The sequence below is a fragment of the Apteryx mantelli genome, chromosome 7 (genome assembly GCF_036417845.1).
Source record: "Apteryx mantelli isolate bAptMan1 chromosome 7, bAptMan1.hap1, whole genome shotgun sequence".
In the NCBI taxonomy this organism is placed as follows: domain Eukaryota; kingdom Metazoa; phylum Chordata; class Aves; order Apterygiformes; family Apterygidae; genus Apteryx; species Apteryx mantelli.
The window spans coordinates 44,683,326-44,707,733 of record NC_089984.1 but is presented as its reverse complement, the minus strand read 5'-3'; the positions used below and the strand labels follow the sequence as shown (position 1 = coordinate 44,707,733).

General features: G+C 39.1%; 1 protein-coding gene across 1 annotated transcript in view; it reads right to left on the bottom strand.

Moving 5' to 3' along the window:
• Positions 1-24,408, bottom strand: part of JAKMIP3 (Janus kinase and microtubule interacting protein 3) — a 68,773-nt gene that overhangs the window by 26,265 nt on the left and 18,100 nt on the right. The window contains exons 3-7 of the mRNA XM_013948396.2: positions 18,783-19,280; positions 4,663-4,878; positions 2,880-2,999; positions 1,296-1,442; positions 293-424 (exon numbers count right to left, since the gene is read on the bottom strand). Coding sequence (XP_013803850.1) covers positions 293-424; positions 1,296-1,442; positions 2,880-2,999; positions 4,663-4,878; positions 18,783-19,280 — 1,113 coding nt within the window. The remainder of the gene's footprint in view (positions 1-292; positions 425-1,295; positions 1,443-2,879; positions 3,000-4,662; positions 4,879-18,782; positions 19,281-24,408) is intronic.

Genomic DNA, 24,408 nt, shown 5'->3' with positions numbered 1-24,408 from the left:
AGTCGTTAGTGTATCTATTATAAGCAATACAATGGTTCTACCATGCAAGTATGATGTAGATTGAAAGGATTTTTTTCCAAATAGCATATCATGGATAATTTAGATTCAGATCAATTACTACTAAGTATAGAAAGGAATACCATATTTTTACTAATGCAAACTATGCCAGTTTGTTTACACAACCTCAAGTACACCCTTGCTTAGGTTTCCTTTTCTTTTGCTATGACCTTAGTCAACCTCTCATAAGAAAGGTATGAGGTAAGAAAAGTACGAAAGGAACTCTCCATCTTACCTTGAAGAGTTCATCAATGACATTTTGCTGTTCAATGACTTGTAGTCTCAGGGATTCAACTTCTCTTTCTTCTTGGCTGTGGTCAAGGTCATTTAAAGAGCTTGGTCTCCTTATTGTTCCAGCTCTTTGCCTCTAAAAGAAATCCATGTGGCAGGAAAAGGAAATGATTAAAATCGTTGCCAAAGGACAGTATACAATCCTTCCCTTTTACAACTGGTAATTTATCCAGTCGAACTGCTGTGGTGGCGGTGATCTGGCTCTCTCCTTTGCTAAGCGATAAATCTAGATCACAACGAAGGGAAGTGCTCTCGCCCCTCCGACTGCAGCCGTCACCAGCGAGACGCGCCAGCACGCAGAGCTGTCACACGCTGTCTGTTAGCCTGCCAAAGGCAGACGTGAGCACCAGCTTTCAACAACACCTTCTCTTTGTTCTGCCAAAAGCTTTACGGCGATATATTGCTGGAGGAGGAACTCAAAGAGCGGGGATCAACATCACTTCTTTCCGGATTGCTTTCATTAATTTTCACCTGCAACAACGCTGGAACCGCGGAGGTAGGGAGTGCAGCGCTTGCTGAAGATCTGGGTCCTCCCACCGTCATGTAATTCCACAGCCACTTAACTACCAGCTATTGCCCACTACCACTATTCAATTTTAAATGAGGGAAGTGAGTCACAAGTGTATTTTTCCCAGTCACTACAAGGTGGTAAATGTCATGTGTCTTTGGTAATAAAACTTCATACAAACACAGGTGACACGTCATACAAATGTCAAAGCTGCAGTGAGGTAGTCTGTGTTCATACTGCAGCTGTGAACAGGACAGAGCAGCCAGGGTGGTCAGACCACGGACCATTCAGGGGGGAACCACGGAATATCACAGCAAACACCAGTAAAGTGGAAGCGTTTTGCACGTTTGTAACAATATTTTTGTCAAACTTCATCAACCCTGTAAATACTAAATTACATTTTCTCACTGGAACTTACAGTGACAGCCCGGAGACTTACCATTGCTATATTTTCTTGCGTTACAAATTTTAATTTATTTTCCATTCGACGTAAGGCATGTGACAAATCTTCATTCTTCCTACTGAGACGTTTATTTTTGTCCAAGAGGGGCTTATACTGACTTTCAGCTTCTCTAAGACGTTTTAACTGAAACATTAAGAAAGAGTTAATACCTCCAGAGCTGCTCTTATTTATCAAGTATATTAATCATTTTAGCATACGAGCAGTATTTTCTCCTAAGGCAAAGCAGAGGTCTTGCATTCATCAGCACTGTTTGTGCCTCGGCTGTTTCCTTGCTGTCCAGGATTACGGGCAGCCGGCCTGAGCTCTCGAAACCTGAATTTAAAGCTCTTATAAACAGACTCACTCTTTCACTCTCGCCCACCGACCTGTGCAGCAATATAACTGAGCACAGGGGACTTCTGAAACAGCAGAGAAGAGGAACAAATGAGCTGTAACAGCGGTAGTTTTAGCCAGATGCTGGACCTTGCATCGCCCCCTTGATAAGTTACTACCCACTCTTGCATGTTAAACTCCAGGAAGAGTCAGGGCTTCTCCCCGATCGGTTCTGTCTCTCTGTCAGGCTCATAAGGGGCCTCTGAGGAGCTCCACATGTCCGGTGAAGTTAAGGCCTCAGACCCATTCCAGCTACTGGCTCTGCTGCTCAAATAGTAAGTTTGGACACTATGACTATGACTGAGTTTCTCGGGATTTACAGAAGATCATTAGTAAGAAAAAAAGAAACTTTGAAGAGTTTTTCTAATCTTAGAACTGTCCAACACTCCTAGAGGAGTCCGTTGGGAAGTAGATTGTTCCTGCTTCATGAGATACACAGTCATCTATGGAAAAAATACACCACTTAGGGAATATATTTAATAAAAAAATTATCTATAAATAAATTACAGCCAATTCCATCTTAAAAATTCATTGTTTTATAAGCAAATACTTGGTAGACAGTGTAACGTGTAACCAAACACAGAACATAAAGAGGAGCCAAATATCCATACATACATTCCTAGCAATTCTGTCATTTAATATGCACACTACAAGTAGTGCCAAATTGTAGCATTGAACCACTGGTCTAACATCCTCCTCAAATCTAGTCTAGCTGGAGTTTTCCTGTGTGCTGACCTCGGTTCTGTAAAGGGTGTGCTGTGGTCAGCAGTATGAATGCCATTAGCTATCAAATGTTTAAAAAGCACCATTTTGCATTTCACACATATGAAAGGTCAAATGCAGTCTAATTCCACTGAATTCCACCAGGCATATCCTCCATTCACAAAATTCTCATTTTCAGCCTTTCTGATACATTGCATGTGGAATGCTCGACTTTTTCCTAAAAACAGATTTGATAATGTCCTTCCTGCTGCTCGAGTGACTTAGCTGCTTAGGAAAACTATGAACAGATATCACCAAATTGCTGAATTTTCCTAAATCTTGTATCCATGGGACCATGTGAACGTCCTGCAATAATTTCCGGACAATACAGGATAAAATATCTTAATATTGGCACTGGCAAGACACACCTGCCCCCTCATCATCTGCATACGCTGCAATTACAGGGTGCCAGCTGCCGCTACTTACAAGCTCATTCCTTTCCTCCGACAGCAGAGCGTTCCGATCTTCCAGCTTCCTGATGATTGCACTCAGCTCAGCAATTTTAAGTTGGAAACGCCGGGCATCTTTTTCATCCAACTGCTGTTCCTAAAACAAAGATCAACTGCAAATAACTGTTCATAAGTGTAAACAGAATATCAATATTTTTCAAAATTCAAACTTTTTCTTATCCTGAATCCAAAGACTTCTAAACTATTATACAGAAGAATGTAACCTATGCCTTAGTAGAAATGATCCCTGAGAGCTGCAAGATGAGACCAACGGAAAGTTAGGAGTGAGAATGTAACAAAGTATGCAAATGCAGAAGTATGTATATGCAAATACAAAAATGTGAAACTTGGAATCATAAAAGAAAATATCAAAAATCAAGGCGATGTTTCCAATGTATGCCACTGTTGAACTGAGTGTTTCAGACACGTCACCCACTCTGAGGACTTTGTTGTAAGAAAATGATATTCAAAATACTGAAGCACAAATGGGTAAAATCCATGCAATTATACCATTGCATAAGCTCTCCTTCCTTAAAGTTGTGGCCCTTATTGAATTCTAAAGGGTCACTCATAAAGCAGATAGGGTAGCACTTTAATCTATCTGAGTGAAAATGTTTAAATCAAATTATAAATGAATAGAAATATAGATAGGCATGTTCGTATTCTTCAGAATCAGAGAGAAGTCATATGTATTTATAAATATGTGACAGACTTTTTATCCTTCTCTAGTACTTATTCTGATGTTTGATAGCACTTAAGTACAAATCAGAACAGGCAAATTAATATCCATAGTCCAAGTCTAGTGGAGCTTTCAGAAGGTCTAGGATTCCTCATTCAACAGGTGCAGGAGAGGCTTTGAACAAAGAATAAAATAGATTGTTTTGCTTTTATATATATATGTATAACTTATACTTCTACTGAGAAAATTAAGATTTTTGCAAAAGAAATCTTGATGAGAATCAGCAATGAAGAAAATTTGCATATGTCTCAGACATATGAGGTCGGTTAACTGAAATATTTTTAATATTAGCAAATTAAGGCAAAAGCAGAAATGTGGCATAGTTACATTAAAAAGGTAGTGTGAAAGGGTGACTAAAATTTTATGTTCTGGGTATTGCATTGTACAAAAGAAATAGCAGAGAATAGGTTAACAGGTATTATTTCATTCACTTTCTGGTCCACTGAAAGCAAGAGAACTTAGCAGCATGAAAATATTAGCTAAGAGAGATGTTCTAGGAGGAATGCAGGACTTTATAAGCGTTCATGCATTGATTACTCTACCTTTGCCGATTCCCTTTCGTAAACTGTTCTGGTACATCTACTTACAAAGTACACTGTTAGTAGCTCTGAAAACTAGCACACATACATTACTTGGATAGAAAAGCATTTGCATCATTTGTTGGCAAAAATCGTGTCAAACTATCAAATCAAGGCAGGCTGAAGAACTATGACACGTTAAAAAGAGAGAAAAGAGAAAAGAAAAGAAAATTTCACCCTGCTACCAAAAACAAACAAAAGAAACCAGAAAACAAAACAACAAAAAAGCAAAAGCTCTCCCATAATGAGGTTTGGTTTTAAATCTTAAAGCTTTGGCTAATGAACCGGAGCAAGGAATTAGTGCCTCAGTTTCCCCTGCACAGCTATGGGAAAGCTGTTGCTCGAAGGTGCACTCATCAAGATTTTGTCATTTTGTGTATTTTGTGTCATTCTGCCATTCTGTTTGTTTGTTTGTTTAGGCGAGACCACGTGAAAGTGCTTACGGGGCTTCCCGAATGATCTGAAGCGTCTCCTGCACCACTTGCATAAGGAAGTTCCCGCTTGGGGCTGCTCAGATGCCGGTCAGACTCTTTGATCTGGGAAAGTTGTTCATCTAAAGCCTCCTTTTGGAGCTGCAGTCTCTGAGCATGCCCGGCTTGAACCCCTAACTCTCTTTCCAGCACGTAGACTGCTCTGTCTTTAAATTTAATCTCCTCCATCTATAAGGAGAACAAAATACAATCACACACGCAGGCATGTTACGATCTCCGTAGCAGCAGCTTGACAACAGCATAACATCTGATCCCAAACACAACCATATCTCAAGCAGTTTCACAGATCTGACACCGCTTAACAGTGAAACCCAACACCGCTCTTTTGGAAATAAAATAGCAAAAAATATTTGAACTGAACTGCTTAACTAATTCATGAATATTACTCCTCTTACATTTATGCATTCAACCAATTTTGCAGGCCATCCAGAATAGAATTCCCCTTTTCAGAAGGAGTTTTTCATTAAAAAGATTAGGAAATAGCCGATATTTTTGGTAACATTTCAGAATATCTTCTGTCTCAATTTGAATGAACAACAAAACTAAAAAAATAAGAAATTAATATTCATACACTAGTTTGGATTGCTTTAGTCAAACATTTTAATTATTGTGCAACATTTTGCTGGGACACCACCTTTTTAAAATTTGAAAATATATTTAATTTTAAAAGAAAAAAAGTTAAACACTGAACATCTTTTAAATTTTCAAAATATAGAAGGGATGTGAAATCTTTTTTTTCCAAATGTCTTACATGTGGGTAATTTGTTTAGTTATCCCCTTTCCAGGAAAGGCTTTGATTTTGTATAATAAGCATTACTAAATGCTTAGCTGAAAGATTTCCAGCTCTCTCTAATTCTATCCTTTCCTATTTACCCAGAGCGTTCCAGCTGCATTCATTGCCATTAGCAGACACTTTGATTTTGCGGGCGCTCCAGGAACATTTCCCGAGGGACAAAGCGTCTGGATTTTTCCTGAACGCCAGCTTGGAAGTTAGAGCCTCCCCCTAGGAAGCACGGAGCCGAACGTGTCCGCGTGAAGCCCCCGGCCCCTGCGGCACATCAGCAGCCCGTGCCGAGCTCCGGCGCATGGGCTGCGCTCGCAGCGGGACCGGCGGCGCGGGGCTGCTCCGGGAGCGCTGCTGGGCCAGGGCTGCCTCCAGCGCTGAGACACAACCGCCCGCTCTTCCCGATCAGGTTACATCCACGTAAACCATACAGGAATATAAAGCATTAATTACGCTCGCGGCCACGAGCTTGCCAGATGTGCTTAGAGCTGATTCTGCGGAAAGTAAAAAACGACATGCATCGCCTAAAACGTCTGCTGATCCAGCTTTAGACACCATACAAATGTACTGTATACATATGACCTTTGGCAATATCTCTGAAACTTTGCACATCCAGTTTAAATACGCAGTTTTTAAAATGCGGCCTGCTCGAAATAAGCACGTTTTGCTTTGTGTAAGAACTGGGTTTTACACTTTCACTCTCTTTCCTAGCTTTGCCTGTAAGCCTGGAGAAAATGACAGAATGAATGAACAGATCACTCAAATTACTTTGTTTTAAATACTGCATAAATAGCAGTATAAATTGTAGGTGTTAACAGCACGACAATTAACTCAGCAGTGGAACAACGCTGTACCAGGCACCACAAAACCTGAGGTGGAAACGCAGTTGTTTGGCCCCTACCTTTGCCAAAAGGCAATGTGGAAAAATATATCAATACCTGCATGGAAACTGTTTTCTGCATTCAAGATCATGCAAAGTTTGGATTCTCTCAGTAAAATGGAGCAAATCAAATGTATTTTGGATGCCATTTTATTGAAGGTGCTTTCAACAATTTCAGTTAAGGCAGCAGTCTGCTAACTTTGAATCAAACAAAGATGCCTACTGATGTCTTTCTGCTAAACACCTAAGGAGGTAGAAATCTAAATGGATGCATAAATGAAAAAGTAACACGTGTGAACAGATGATTATTTGTTTAAAATAAACAGAATATTGGGTAATTCAACCTTATTTATATGAAAACAAAGACACTGTACAACGTACGCAACATCTTAAGTTAAGAGAAACAAAGAAATTGGAGAAAATACAAAAGATTCTGTATCACAGTATTTCACTAATGGTTTCATTTCTGGAAAAGAACCCTAAATGTAATTATGATGAAAAATAAGGAAACATCAGTATGCACATTCCCCTTCATATGTTTAAATTCTTATTCACGAAATAACAATTGAATGTTTCAAGCTCATTATTAAACAGAAATGTTAGAGAAATAGATTGAACCAAATGAAGGTATTCCACTAAAATAAGACTGTTTAGCAGGTATTTCTTCATAGCTGTAGTAATATTAAGGAGAGGTTAAGAAAAAAAAAAGACTTCCGACTCACGGAGAGGTGTACCAATGTCCGCGCGCGCCCCAGCAGGCAATCGTCTCCCACCCTCGTTTCATCATTCCGCAGGGAAACGTGGCCTGTGACTCCACCTGCCCTAGATTGGGATCCGACTGCTTTCGATAGCAGGGGTATTTGTGAAACTGTGTCAGTGAATACATATGAGCAGAGCATCCAATCATGGGGAAGCGAACGTCTGGCCTGGTGGTGTGGATATTCCCACTTTATTTTTAGCAAGCTGCCTCTGCCTGGAATGAATTTTTACATGGAAGCGCTAATTAAAAAACAGGCAGTGAGCATAGCTAATTCCAATTATGCAAACAAAATTCCACACAAAGTCACATTTGTTATTCCCTCCTTGTGTTACCAAGAGAAATTCCCAGTGTGGTCTCATACTGAGTTGTTTTTAAGCCCTGTGGTTCTTTTAAATATATTATTTCTACGATGATTGTAAAATCAACATTTAAGTTTCTACGTTTGAGAAATTTCTCCTTGCAACATTCAAGGGGCCTTTGCAGCTCTACAGATTCCGTAACCACCATTAGTAGCATGGTTATAGGCTGCAGAAATCTGCCTTTGAAGCTACCAGTGTATGGCGAAAAAAAGTCAAAGTCATTCCTAGACAAAGGTTTTAACTGCAAATGAGAAAATCCTTTCCAGCTGGAGCCCGTTACAGGACACGGGCATCTCCCCACGGGCCTCATATTGCAGCCAGCAGTTAGAGCAGGGCAGTGAGCTCAGCCCTTGCCCTGCCAGGAGGCCCGGGGATGAACTGCCACTCATTCCTTAGGGAACTGCAACTGAAAGAGCCGGATGAAGGGGACGGGGACCTCTCCTTCAGCCCGTGTGCATGCATCGTTCCCCCTGAAAGATGAGATTCCTGCATGCAGCTGACAGCGGATGCCCCTGAGTGCGGTAACGCTTACTTTCAGCTTCCTTCTATGTTTTCCTAATGTTTTCCCTTACTTTCCAAAACAAATCAATGCATTTGTCTCCTTGAATTTGTGATACATGTCATTAAACAGGAATAGCCAGCAACAGTAACAATTAACCAGTCTTTGCCAAACAAATACTCTACAAGAATAAGTCAAACGAGTGGTCTGATAATGCACCTTTATATAAACTAGTATGATTTATATTTTACAAACAAATTGTGCGGTGGTAGTATAGTTAGCAATTAACTAGTTAGCTAGCTAATACACATAACTAATGATGCCAACTGTAACTAGCTAATGTACATAGGTACATGTTAACTAACTAGTTAATGTAAATAATTCAATGTGTTTTAACTCCTGCTAATATTCCTACACATCTAAGTCAGGCTGTCATGCAGTGCTACAGCATCAAAACTGACACTGATTCCCTTCATTACAAATGATGGAAACACAGCAGATATAACAAAGGAGCAAGCTGAGATTTCAATTTTTTTTACTGAGAAAAATTCTTCCTACTTCTGTACAGATGAAAAACAAAATACAAAGTACTATCACCTCTCCTTTTGGGTAATTATTTGGCAAGTCCTACTCTGTAGGATATACATGCAATTAAAATATAAAAAATAACAATGTATTAATGGGGCAGCACAAATGACAACCTCCCCTTTACTGCCTCATTATCACGCAAGCGCTCAGTGGACAAAGCTGCTCTGAGGGCATGTAAGCAACCGCTTACCAGCAGCACCTGCTGTACCACTCACGAAAATACAGCTCTGGAGAGCGTGAGCAAACAGCAATGTGCCTGCTTGGTAAGCTGAATATTCCATTTTTGCTTGCAATTCATACTTGTTGAGCTTTGGGTACACTGACACCTCCGAGCAAGAAGACATAGACATTCCCTCCAGGGTGTTTCTCATCAATAGCTACAGGTAAGAAGGAACCTGCTTCAGAAACGCGGAGAACTAGGGATCAAGGAGCAGCTGCATCTGCTAGGGAACCAGTAAAAAGGTGTGAGAGTCTGCCAGGTGCTTGTAACCGCAGCTGTGGACTGGCCTCGGTTCAGTTTCCTGGTCTACCTCACATCCTGCGCTACCTTGAGCGGCGGGGACCTCGGATCACCGTTTCGGATCGCTCAGGTTGGTCCCTCCTCTGTTGCTGCAATACACCAGAGTTCCCACGGCACGCGATGCGGTGGGCTCTTTCTGAGTTGCTATGAAAGATATATTTGGAGGAGGGATTATTACAAAAACATTAATGTACATTGTAATAATAAACTGCACATTGCAAAGCATATTATGTATTTTTAGAAAAGCAAATCCTGGATACAAGGACTACTGGACCGTCCCTGCTAATTAGCCTCCACCGCTGGATGTGTAACACACGAGGTCCCACTCGCCTTACGTAAGGGGCTCACATCCGAGAGCCAGACTCCGGGCAGACGAAGGGGGAGAGGTCTACATGCTATGGTGCAGCTTGGAGGGCATTGCCCAGCAGGGCTCACGGACACGTGAGGCACTGCGAAGTACCGCGCGGTGGCTGCAGCACACAACTCTAGCTCTGTCTTACAGCGAGGCCCCGGGCTACAAACCTCCCCCAAACAGCAGCATCCAGCCTGTGGTGTCTCAGGGCAGGAGAGACACAAGGGGACTATACCATTAATAAATGAGCTGAGGGCCCATCCTGGGGAAGCAGGAGGCAGGGATCACCTTGATGAAATTCATGCTTTTTCCCTTCGGTTGTCTCTTTGTTTTGTGCTCCTGAGATTTCAGGATGATGCATTTCCCACGTGTCCCACAGGACTGTTAGAGCTCTGCCTGATGGAGGCTCCACTGACTTTCATGTTTGGCTCTCTTTACCTTGGACCTGTACGCTTTCCCACTTCTTTCCATCTGAGTAGACTTCCCTTGCTATTACTGGCACAGATTCTAGATTATAAATTGAAACAGAGAAGATTCAGTCCGGATATAAGGAGAAATGTTTCCTCATGAGGACAATCAAGTATTGGGACAAGGGCCCAAAGACGTTGTGGGATCTCTGTCCTTGGAGGTTTCCAAGATGCGGCTAGACAAAGTCCTGAGCGACCCCATCTGAATTAGGTGCTGGCCATGGTTCGAGCACACAGTAGGACTAGAGACCTCTCAAGGTCCCTTCTCGCTGGAATGATTATACCCTCCTTACTGCCGTCTCATGGAAAGGAGATCTCCCTGTCCACCTACCCAGCGCCCCCAGACGCTGTAGCTCCCCAGTAGCTCTGGCAGACCTGTGCACAGAGTCTGGTCTTGCTGACGTTCCCTTGCTACATAAGCACACATCAGTTCAAGCCAACAAACACATCAACAACTTTTGCACTGAGTCAGAAAACAACCTGTGTTTATTTTGCCTGCTGCAGACATGCTGAAACCACGACAACGCATTTCCCTGCCTCAGTTTCCTTAGCACTGATGAATGTTCTCGACATCTCCTCCAGGGAGGAGGCCATGTCTCACACATGACCTCAGCTCTTAACCGCAGACATTTTCTCCCTCTCTCCCCTGAAACCAGCCTGCTTTTTCCATGGCTGGTTCCACAGTTTAATCATGCCAATGAGATGCCAGGCAGATCCCTTCCTCCCACTGCTCTCTCCTGTGGTTAGGTTACCAAACGATGTGGCCTGGCATTACAAAAGTGCCAAGAAGCTCTGTTTGGCTTTCCAAGCAATGCCAGAAACACAGAAACTGGAAACCCAAGACTGTGTTATTGTGTGCTGCAACACAACACTAACACACTATCACAGAAGAGAGCAGACTTCTTGTTTTGGACTGTAGAGGTTCCTCCATATGTTCCTTCTACTGCTCCTTCCCGTTTGCAGAAAAATGTTTTTAAGAACTGCACTCTAAGTAAGGCACAAAAGGAGCAATGCAAAACCAGCAGGTTTATAGGCTCTACAAAATGTAGGGACAATGTTGTATATTTTTTAATATACAAAACCATCCCACAGCAGTCTTGTTTTAGTTGGAATAAGAAATGCATTCGTGTAAATGAAATTCAAACTACAAATGATGAAAAAAATCCATATTTGCAAGGAAGAATTATTCACCTTGAATAATTTGTCTAGCTTTCAGTACAGGATGACTGTTGAGATATCTTTATAATACTGAATATGGTAATTTTTCACCGGGTCGTAAGGGAACAAAAAGGAGAAGATGCAAACTAAGACAGTCACCAATAAAACGGACATTTAAAAAGCTAGCTTCCTACACTTTTCTGATACTGTTCTTTAACTCCCACGTCTTCACTGATTTACCACTGCCTAACAGAGAGAAATGGCAGAGATGTGCCTGTAAACATACAGTTTCAGAAGGATACTGAAAAGATTTGTATTTTCTTTGTGGTATTGGATTGCTAAAAGGAAGCCATCTGGAATCCTACGTGATCTTACTTTAGGTATTAGAGTAGTTTGTTAAACCTTTCAGTAGTCACTATCAACTAAAGTTTATCTTAAATTGAAAATAGTTTCCAATCTCTAATAAATCTAATCTCAGCAATCTTTCTGATTTTTGCTTTCATCCCCTTGTAAAAGAGAGAGGAGAACAAGAGGTCCCAGTTGCCCTTGCTATTAGCACTTCTCATTTCTGACCAATTTACATTTCTGTAAAATTTAAATGTTCTTCTATCACATTGAATTTTAGTCCACATTAGGCAAAACTCTAGACCAATTACTCCATTAAACCATATTCATGACTAAAGGTCTGTTTATCCCTTGACATGCATAGAATAATTAACACAGGACATGTTGTTATTAGTGGGAAACCATAAGAATGTAACTAAATACATTTCTGTAGTATTTTAAGCTGATTTAAAATGCACAAATTTAAAAAGAGTTTATTAAAATTAGAAATTCTTTAAAAAGGAGGTTGTTAACATACCTACTGTTATAATTTGCAATGTGACTTTCATGTTTTATATTAATATTTCTTCAGCTTCTAAGCCAGACACAAACAGCGCAAACCATATGTGCAAACAGAAAACACAAGACATCTTAAATTAAGAAACTACAATTTTCACTCTTGATTAAACAGGCTATTGTGAATATTCCTGTGTGGACCTTTCATTAAATGTAGGAAACATCCTTGCAACATTTTTCAAAAGGACTGACATGAAGGAAGGTTTGCAGGGAAGATCCTATCTTTCATGTAAACAACAACAAAACCTACCAGTGTGAACAGAGATCAAACACTAAGTCATGATGATCAAAATAACTTTAAATTATGCTGTGTCTAGTAGAAAAGACAAGACTCTGAGTGAAGGTTTGTAATTATAGATGTGAAATCTGTATCTTATTGTCTTTTTTCATATCAGATATTACAAGTAAATGAACTTTGCTGAAGAAGAAGCACAAAGGAATTGTAGCCAACAATAATACATGTCTTCTGTACATCTTTGCCCTCTACTAGATAATTTCTCCTTGCTTCCTCATAATTAGTATTTTCCCAAGAACTGTAATTCCATTCATTTTTTGACCTTTAATATTGAAGCATCCGCCTTCCTAAAATTGGAATTGATCTCAGTCATAAAACAAAAATTATTTGGTGGTTAAATTTACAGATGCTACAATCAATTCAAGATGCTACTGAATTTGGTTCTAAAAGCCTAACTGTGCCAGTCCAGCCATACGAGTCACCATGAAACACCTATCACTTGTAGCATGATGAACTGATGAAAAAATATCCATTACAGCTTGTGGCTGAACATTAGAAATATTTAGTTGTACCTAATTACATTGGCACAAATACCTTCTTTGTGTGTAGCTACATCACAATCCAGAATTACAATTCATGTACATATACACAAATTCACTTAAATTATTGAGTATTGTTTCAGAGCACATGGGACTCAGCCTGAGCTGAGTATTTAACCTGGTGAACTTTACATTTGTATTAACACACCCGTTGTAAACATCCACCATGTCTCTAATACTAATGCTAACTACTCAAAGATAGGGTTTATATGAATTCCAGTCATGACTCTGGATTGCAGTATAGGCATGATTCTTCCCTGAAAAGGTGGCAAATAAAAGCGGACCAAGGTTATAGAGTGCCTGAGGAATATACGTAAGCCTGAGGAAGAAATCGCAGAAGGTAGTTCTGCAGCTCGGGTTTGGAAGTTGGTCATGACATTATGAATCCATTTTCTTTGATCGTTTCAGTAGGTGGCCAGGAAGGGCTCCCTATATAAAATGCCTTAAGGCAAAGAGAAGACACATTTTAGGTCTGACTCACGTCTGACCTCTATAAGCCAGTAGAAAATAATTTGTCATATGTTACTATCAAAAAAAAAAAAAAATTAAAAGCTATTCCAACTATGTGAGCAAAATACCTTACAAATCATATTCCAAAACTGGTACATGTCCTGCTGGTGGAGAGCACAGTGTTGTTAGCATGTGATCTAATTAGAAGTGCCCAAGCACAAGACATAAAATACAACTTTTTGACTCTTTATGACATGAAATGCCTGTTAAGTCCATTGTGGAGAATAATTTGAACATACGCTTTGGCAGAACACATTCTTCCTTTCCTGCAGCGTTCACAGAACTCGAAGATGCTTGGCTCTGCTGAATGGGATTAGTCTAAAGCCATTGGCATCAACATGTAATAGCTATCCCTGTCACTTGATATATAAAAACTAGAAAAAATAGCTAGAATTCTTCTCCCATAAATATGAGTATAGTAAATAGATTACACCTTGCTGTTACAATCTCAGTGCCTATGGTACAAAATCACCACCTGCAATTATCACATTTCTACTGTAAGTAGACGACTTGACACACTATTTGCTGCGTACATAGGGCCAGTTGTAAACATGCCTTGCCAGGAGAATATAAATAGAGTGGTCACATTTGAAAGTCTCTTTTTGACCACAAGAATATTTTGGATTTAGTTTTACTGCTGGAGACAGACTACATCACTCATCCAGGCACAGCTGGTTTGATTGATGACAGTGTATCTATGTCTTCTCCAAGTCATGGGCCGGGCTCACCTCTCTTCTGGAAGAGGGCAAAAATGCAGGGATTTTCCTTAGAAATGGGGCAAGGACTAAGTTCATCCAGTAGTGCTGGTTTTGGTTCAATGCAACAATCTAATTTTGTTGTAGTAAGTCAACCAAATGGAAAGAATCATGGTAAAGTTGGTTACTTTGAAAGTCTAAACATACACACCCTGCATCCCACTTGGCAAAATCCGGCAAAACCTGGGAAGACCATTTGGCCTGAAGTTAAGCAGGTGCTGCAGTTGTTCTACTGGTCATGACCAAAATAAAATCCTATTCACTTGAAGTAAATTTGTATGGCTATAGATCTCCTTTTCTCATAATGCTACATCTTACTATCATATCTGTTACTTTAAAGGTCCTCCAACTTTTTTTGAAGATCGAAAGTGAGACATCAACAACTGTGTCTGTCCAATAAAGAAAAAAAAATAGTTTCAATTTGAAAGGAAGATAATGGAACAACATAAAACTACATTTTTAAAACAAGTTCTACCTGACTATATATGGAAGTAAATATGAAAATGAAAAAACTGAATTAAAAATTAAAAACTCTGCCTATCAGAAATAAATAACTTCCAAAGATTATTTTCTCTTAAAGGACTTAATATCATTGCAAAACTAAACACGACTGGTGTTGGGGTACAACTTATCTGTCTCCATTCTGACTAAAAAAAAGCAGTATTTTTGAAAAGGTGAAATAATTTGCTGGAAGGTTACTTCCCCCCTTTGTTAAAATGACTAAATAATGCATTGTACATGAATCATAGAGCTTTTAAAATCCATTAACAATTCAGAACTGGATGTCTGCCATGGCCTTTACATAAACATGTAACCCCCATATGTGGACCAGAGGCAATGCACCGCAGAATACATACAAATACTCGGTCAGATACCAAATGGTTAGAAATCAATCAATCTATCTCCTCAATGGAGCTACGCTGAGTTAACAAGCTGGGTTTATGGCTCTCCATTTGTACAGAACTGTAGTGGGTAGAGTAGTTAAATGCCTGAGATCAGTTTAAATATACAACACTAATGTTTTTGGAAAAGAACAGTGGCTGACAGAGTGTTGGCTGTTAAGCCGACAGTCTCAGACTTAACTACTATACACAGGAAAAAGAAATGTTAGCTGAAAAAATCTGCTCTGACATCAGACAAACTCGCCGCTAACACTCAGAACAACCTGTAGGACAAACAGCAACACTGGAAGGTAAAATCAGTCCTTGCGCAACCCTCTGATCTTTCCACACCACCTGACAGAACGCAATCCAGAGATCTTCAGACTAACACTGATCTGAGCTGGGGGTCCACACAGCCGAGGTCTGACAGAGGCAACATCCATCCGGGAAGTAACAGCTCACTGGGGCATTTTACATTCCTCTGATGAGAGCCAATGAACATACCTTATTTATGACCCATATCTCAAAAAGGGAGAAAAGCACTGATTTTCAGTAATAGTTCAAGTGTTTTGAGAATTGCACAGAGAACTCGGCTTTTATCTTGCATAGCGGCACCAGCCTTTCCCCTCAAAACCTCAGGGCCCTTCCCTGCAAGGTGCCAGCAGCCAACACCACCCATTGAAAACAATTACAGTCAAGTCAATGGAAGTGAGAGTGCTTAAAGTCATTCAGGAAGCACTCAGGGCCTAGCAAAGTGATGGCAACATGTAATTTAATTAGTATAGTTAGATAATCTGATTCTTTCAAGCAGGAATAAAAAAAAAAGTTTGATTTTCAAAGGCAATTTAGAAAACATAACATCAAACCACTCTATTCCTTACAGCTATGAAGATATTTATTTTATAGCTCCTACATTAGAGGCCATTAGCATGGACTTTTCACGTAATGCAGTAAGTTTATTTAGGATGTACATTAGCCATCCTTTCATTTTGATGTACTAAATCGATGCATCTAGTAATGTAAGAAAAGTACTTACACTGCAGCATATTTGAACAGTATTGATAGATCAGTTGGTTATAAGTTATTTTAATATCCTCTTCATAAAAATAAAATAATCTATGAGAGGAAAAAAGCTTAATAACCTAAAGCTTGAGAGAACAGGTGGTTAAATAAAGGATATGCAATGCTAAAATGACTAATGGGACAATGGAATGAATGGTGGGCCGGTGTCAGTCAGTTTGGCCCATGAAGATTCAGCTGACGCTATACCAGTCCTGTTGGTGTGTAGGTTTTGGAGGGCACTCACTGAAAGCGTGGCTCTACCGTCACGCTTTGACTCGGCCAGTCTGCAAACGGGTTGGTCACGTTTTCTTAGCATGTACATAACAGTTAAGTGATAATGGCTTAGAAGTGGCATGGATGAATTTATACTGAGACACTGAACAATATAAAAAAGCATGGCAAAACCCAAATGAAGGTAACTTCAAAGAAAAACTGAAGCTAGACCCCAGATATGCATCACAGGAGTACGGCTGTTACATTTGTTCCCATGCTCTTGATAACTACAGCAACAGTTAAGGGATACAGTCCTGCAAACCAGCTGTGCACTCAAAAGACTTTGGATGAATAGTGAGGCAAGGAAGCAACACGGCAGGGGGAGAAACCCGATTATAAAATCCAGAAAGCGACGGCCTGTCAGAGTTTCACGAAAAGACTTTCCCTTTGCTCAGAAGCTCTCTTTGGACCTCAGTCCTCCCTAGAAGACACACGGCCCTTCCACGGGACTGCAGTTCCTAGCCTCATCAGAGGCCAGGCATTTCCTCATGAATTATCTAGCTACTGTAAACCTCCCTCAGTTTCGGCCGGATTCTTTAACTGTATGATGATTACAAACACTCACAACTGCGACAAGGCAGCTGCATTTCAAATTTAAATTTTAAAGAAATTCCAATTGAATTGTATATTGACCTTTAAAAACACGACCATCAGGATCATTTTCATCTCTCCTTCTGAAGAAAATAGAAGAGAAGTCCTGAGTATCTAGTTACAAGATCAGGGAGGAACAAATGGAGAGAAAATAGAGGGGGAAGGGGTTGTGAGTGCTGTGTGTTTGTGTGTGTGCTGCTAAGGCACTGTTTTCTGTTTGTGTGGCCAGCCATGAGTGTGTGTGTGTGTGTATATACGTATATATATGCTGTGTGAGTGTGTGTACACCTATGGAAAATACATGCTCAGCCTTGCTGCGGGCTGAACCTGGGGACACGGAGCCACAGCAGCCTTGCCTCTATGGTGCTACCAGATCCGACTTCTCCTAACATCAACAATTTGGAGATAACGACTTTGTCATTAGCAAACACGAGCAGTATTGTAACAATACAAACAAATATGCGTGCATTGAAAGAATGATGCACTTTTGAGGAGCTAAATGACGGATGATGCCAAATGAACTCTTTTGGCATTTTTATTGCCTTTAGTGAATATCGAAGGCTCGTCACTGGGGAACACTTTTTCAAATATACATGATAAGTGTCTTTCTCACACTGAAGTAATCTGAAATTCATGGCTCATAGATGTTAATCTGGCTCACAGAGTTAATCTGGCTCCACAGTCTGAATGTGTAGGTCAAATGGTGATGGATAATGTAATATTCACTTGAGAGAGAATTTTTGTGTTTACACGTCATGACAGTAGGAGTGTCACATACGTATAGCAGAGCCTAAAAAGTTATTTATACCTTACAGAATGCAAAATGAAAACTAAGTTTTTCTGCTATTCTTATATTTTCATGACAATATTCCTAAATAGATTTACACTCTCCCCTTTTCCCTTTTATTGAAACTATACTATTAACTGTGCTTTATTTTGCAAATAAATTTGAAGATTCTTTACTTCCAAAGAAATGGAACATCTATAGAAAATTTTCCTATTGTGTCACCCACATTTTGCATTCTGTAGTGGTAACAGCCAAAGTTGTAGTCATTTGACTTTTGCAGCCATGTCTGCTACACATCAGAAGTTAGCATTCCTTGGGCTTTTATTGCGGTTGGGTTGGTTTTAGCTCTTTTGCATATGCCAATTTTAGCAATGTTAAGGAGGTTGCACATGCTGGAGGAAAGACACATATCCTGACCACCTGAACTTAACCCACTCAAATAGCTTGTTTGCATATGATTTGAGTTAGGGTTAATATTTTGACTTGCACAAATATCATGAAGGGAGAAAAGTTGATAATATTTAACAAAACCTGTGGATTTAAGAAACATACTTGGATCTGTAGTGTGTATTCAAGAAGAGAAATTTTTACAAATATTTTTTCTTTAATTTGCTGACAGTCCATTCTGCCGACCCCACAGAGAGTTATATCTCTGCCAAAATTTGAGAACAAGTGTGAACTTGGATGGTATTAGAATTTCAGTGTGTTCCTCCCACGTGTGTCTTCATGAAACCCACAGATTCTATCAGTATGAAGTGGCTTATTAAAATATATCCTGCAGAACATGAAAGTGAATCTCAGGGCCAAGAAGCACCAATATTTTGTAGAATTCTCCTAATCTAGCTAGTAACACAAGGTTCGTTCCTTATATTTGAAAGATGAACAATCTTAACAGGCACTGACAGGGAAAAAAAACGCCATATAAAACATCCCACCAATTAAAAAACTTTTTTTAAACTTTAATACCAGTAAAATGAAAACTAATTTGAAGCAAGCTCCTGAAGTTTGGATGCCTATCCTCATGCATTCATCTGAGTCCACCACTGGACTTCCGTTTATTTCCTGTAACAGGATAAGTGTTAGGAAAAACAGATACAGATAACAACACATACCAGTCTACGAATTTCTCTTTCGCACTCTCTCTTAATTCTGCTGATTTCCTCTTGATGCAGGTGATATACACTCCTTATCTCTGCCGCTTTAATTTTGTCAGCTTGGATTACCATAGTTAAAGCTTCTTCCACTTGTTTCTTAGCTCCCTTAAGCTCTGAAATTTCTTGCTGCATTTTTATTTTCTCAACTTCAAATCCTTTCTTGGCCTCCTCTTTTGCCTCTGTGAGAAGCACTGTTTTAACTTTGTCAGGAGCCCCATCTCGTACCGCATTCAGAAGGGACTGTAGTCTCTGGATTTCATTATCTTTAATTTTTATTACTCTAAGTAGTTCAGCTTCATGCTGTCTCAGAAGTGCTTCTCGAACAGCCTGGAGCTCCTTCATTTTTTCTTCATGAAGTTTGACTTTGAGCTCTGTTACCACTACTGTACTTTTATGCTGTTCGTGCTCTTTGATCTGCTTAACTTCCTGATTTTTCTCTCTTTCCAACTTGCTGACCTAAAAGGAAAATCAAAAAAGTACAGTGTATTTATCAATAAAATGATTAATACTAATTATGATATTACCTAAAAATGATGGTGTGAGACACTTTACAATGTTAGAATTTAACATTATATGTCTGTGCCTTAGTGTGACTAGTGAATTAGGATTACCATGCACATAATTAAACATTGGCCTTTTGTTAAGGCTGTATGATCAAATAGTCTATTAGATAATAAACATCCTTTTTTTTTTTTCTTTTTAAGAGGTTCCAAATAAAAATAAGGTCAATGATATCTGCCCCACAACTGCTTTGAGGTCAAAAAACATCCTTTGTTTAACTTCACCATTCCCTCTACCTTTGTGCAATAGAATTATGAAAGAGAAATCTGTTCTCTTTAGATGCATTTCATGGGAAGAAAATATACCTTACCAAACACTATACAACAACATTTTCAGACTAGCTAATCTAGTAACGCAGTCAGCAGGACTCAGAGTTGTAAAAGATGATTCTGTATATACCATAAATACTCAGAGAACATCTCCAGTCTTAGCACTAATGAAACTCATCCTTTCTCAAAGCTGATCCAGAAACGCAGATAGTATTCACCTTGTAATTAATATAGCCAATGTAGCTCCTTTAATCAAAATCAACAGTGAAAATTACTAAAACCCTTGAAGTATGTCTAGTACTCTGAGTGGATATGGCTATAAATTGTTACACTTTAATTAGGTACTAATTTAAGCTTATTTCCTTTAATTTTGCCCATTGAACCAGTGAATATACATCTCTACTTCAGAGATAAAATTCGTGCATATACAACAGGTAAGATTTTTCAAAAGAGCATGCAAAGTTGGCAAGCAGTTGTCAATGATTTTCTGGGATACAAGTCATGAGTGTTTAGTATTTAGTAATCTACTATTTCAACACTTACTAAACTAGTTTTTTCCTTCTTTATACATATACAAAACCAAAAGAAACTCAGTATGTTCTGAAATTTGAATTCATTTATACTTTTACTACATTTATACTTTTATTACATAAAAGTATAAGAGAAATAAAAAATAAACATTTTATTTTCATCAAAATATTTCTGAGGAATTTTCCATTCAGAGGCTCTTGAAATACTGGATTTTTATTCATCTTCAGAACCAAACTGAACTCTGAACTTCCCTGTGAAAACAGCTTCTGCCTTCTAAAACGTTATTGTCATCTCTCAGCATAATTCACTAAAGAGCCCAAAGCAACTCTGCAACATCTAAAAGAACTGTTCTTTTCCTAAATGCTTAGATGTATATCTAGCAAACCTTTCCACTGATTTCCCCTATGTTTTACTGAAAACAAAGAAAAAAAAGACAACTAAATTGTTTCAAAATTAATAAATGTAAGAGATGTGACTAGCAACAGAGGAGTTGAACTTGAATCATACAGGAGCTGTTTTTTTCTTATCTTCCCTACCAGATGATATGATGAACTGTGTAAGTGTAATTTTATCCCAGATTCTTATTAAATCCAACAAAGAAGAATTCCTACAGTTTTGCCTCTAAGGTAATTCCTCAGACTGGTTTTGCAGTGCAAATTCGTGATTGGTACAATCATCTGGTCTGGGAAGCTCATATTTAAGTAGGGCCTTGGAATCTGACAGAAAGGAAATGGATCCAAGTCCCAGATGAAGCCATAAAGAGAGTCCAACATCCACTAAGGTTACATGATCTGTGGTTTCCCTGGCCCAGTAATCCTCTTATACTCAGATGGTTCGTTTGGAGGCTTTTAGAAGGGCGTTTCTTCTCCTCATCCACATAGTATATTTAAGTGAAAATGGAGCAGAAAACAGTATAGAGAAATGGAAAGTGGGATAATAACTGTTATTACTAACTTGGTTATTAAATAGGGTAAGAAGCATCAGAAAATTTTAAATGACAGCAGATTCCACTGATTGATGAGAGGTTCCTCTTAGCAAACTGCTGCAGAAATAATTAAAAAAAGGTGTTTCTGAGAGGTCCTCTATCCCTGCAGCCATGCAGACCCTATGAGCTTGGCTGAGCAGGTCTCAAAAGGTCACAGCTTACTACAAGGAGGTTTCTGCCTTGAAAAACAGTTCAAAGTCGGATTTAAAGACAACTACAGTCAGTTGAAATAATTCCTTTTTTTCAATGGGATTTGAAACTGGGTCTAAATGGGCAAAAAAAGCAGTGAGCCACAGGGCACTGGCAAACTCTTGCATCTCTAACGAGAAAGGACCAATGATTCAGATCATCTGTTTTCCAGCATTTAACTGAAGTTATTGTGTCCTTCTCCCATAGCAATAGAAACTTGGAAAAGAATCAGAGTGGAAGAGACTAAAATAAAAAAATAAAAATGAAAGGTTAATTAATTAACCTGACTTGAGTGTATTGATTAATAATGACTGAGTTAATACAAGAAAATAACAACAAAATTGGAACAGTATCAGTAAGTAGAACTATACTGGTCAAAATTATGCTTTTCTTGTAAAATCCCATCCAATACTTCCAAATTAATGCTGAATTACTATTTTTTATCTGTATATTGAACAGCCATATATATTACATGAATTTGTTATGACCCATTAAATAGTACAATGGCTCATTTCATTGAATATCAAAGGTAAATGAGAGGGCTCTAAAATTAAATAAGATCTTGCTCTTTGAGAATGACTGTTAAAGTCTAAAGATTATTGCCTATTCTGTAGACAAACACTTTCTTTAGGAGACAGATTTTATTTTTGACAAAGTTGCTATTGAGATGAAAGAATGGAGGTAGAAGTGCATTAAATAAGCTAAATATTGGTGAAATAAAAGTTAAGAAATCGTACCATATTAACAACTTACTTACACTTTTTTTTCCCCAGAAGTTGTGTATTTTTCCTGCAATACTCTCATTGACCAATACTGTGAATGCTGTAGGAAAAGGCTTGTGAAATAGTTATCATTTTAATTTATAGTGTATTTACCCTTCACTGTACCCACAAATAGCACTCTGAAAAAAAATATTTACTTTTTTCACACATTCCAGTGCCTGCTAGCAACAAAACTTACCTCGTCTTGACTATTATCTGCTTAAATAATCCTATGGTTCCAGTAACTTTATCCCAAACATAGAGAGTACGCTATCAGCTTTTCAGCTGTTCAAACACGACAGGAAAAACTATGAGACAAATATTACTGCTTAAGTAATTGCTCTTTGGGACAGTTAGTTGGTCAGCACACAAGGACAGAAATTTTCAATTTAGGTGAAGTCTGAAAACAGAAAATGTATGAGCTGAATTTGAGTGAATCATACCCTAAGTTAGAAGTGCATATTGTTTGCTAAGTGTTCTTCTTAATCTAAGTAACAAGCCAGAATTCTTTAGAGTGAAACCAGAAAAGAGTGGACTACAACAGAATTAAAATTGGTATCTTCCTGGGAAGTGTTACCTCGGAGGTTAGCATCACAATTTCACACTTTCAGAAAGACAAAAATTGAAAGATTGTGCATTTTTGTGTTATTTTAATAACTTGAAAGTAGATCTTGGAAAATGAAGTGGCCAAATGTAAGTGGAACCTGTAAACTTCCTCCTGGAGCAACCACTGACTCACTTTGGCAAGCCTTTATTAGAAGCAGTTCATAAATAAGACTCCTTAGTTTTGATTAGACCAAGGATCTGTTGAGGCTGCGGTTGCACCACGTTACCTTCCTTTGTTCAGCGCATTCATCCTGCTCACAGAGGCAGGCGAATCATCCCGGCGCAGCCGTCCTGCACAAAGGGCTTCAGGCCATTCGCTCCACACAAGTCCCCATGGAGGCGCTGAACAGAGGGACAGCCATACCCCAGGAGGGGGAGGTCACAGGGGGGTTTTGGGCTGTTTTTTTTTTTTTTCTTTACAAGTGGCTTCAAAGCAGTAGCAAGTTCAAATGGGTTGCAGCTACTCTTCTAAAAATACCAACTAATTTGTTGCCTAAAAAGTTTGCAGGAATACAGTCTAAATTAAGACCAGTTATTTGGTTTTGTTCTGGGAAAAGGGTGGGAGGAGAACAGAGCTATTTGATCGCAAATATCAAATATCTGTGCACGAAATAAATATAAATTTAAGTCTTTGGAGTCAAAAGGTTGCACAACCAGTGTAATAATCTTTTTTTTTGCTGGCAGAAAACAGAAAGATATTAATTTCCAGTAAAAGAGTGGAAAGAGGGCCTCACACAGAAAATCAAACTAGCTTCAAATAAATTAGATCAGATACCAAAAGCTGCGTGCTTTTGGGACCAGCTGCAGCACACTGAAGAGCAACTCAGGCCAGTTAACCCCTTATCCCAAGAACTAGCTAAATTATTCCATGATGAACTTGCGTGGTGCCACAGCTAGACTGCTTCTGGTACCCTGGTCTCCAGCTGCACCACGCTGCAGGCTGCGTGCAGGTTACACGCCTCCCCCGTGAGGCAACGCACCTCTGGTCACGCATATTCTACCTAGCCTAGGCGCAGGAGAGGTAAAGCCAAGCACAGATGATCAGCAGAGTGGTACCTGTTCAACAGGGCATTCAACAGATGCAAAACAAAAGAAATTCAGGGTTACTGGTCAGTGTGTTGGTGACAGCACAGTCTCCAGGAACAAACCTGGCATCACCTACCGGTCATCCCATGCCGCCTCCCTGCCAGGCATGTGCATTTTTTCCTACCTATGAATGGTTTCTAAGTATTAGTCTCTGTAGGAAGACTAAGAAAGCTTGATTAATTATTTTTTATTGACTTACTGTACACTGAGAAACCATTTCCTAGGAAGTCATTGGGAAATCGTAATGGTTTTCTAATAACCCCATGTTCACAACGTTAGAGGTGCGTCAGTGCAAGTTAAACATAGGTGCAAATAAAACATTATCTAGATAACAGTAGAACACAGATAATGACATCTTTTCAAAGACTCATTTTCTTCAATTATATTTTAAATCATGAGATGTCCTCAGAAAAAAAATGCTCTTGTAGGCAATATCTCTCCCACATTAATAGCCTTTTTCTCAGTTTCTCAGCTGAACAAATCTTTTGTAAAATCAAAGCAAATACGCTTCCAGATTTTTTAGCAGATTCTCACCATATTTCACAGCTTATATTTCATCAACTTTTTTCACTTTTCAAAATGCAAATGCTTCTATT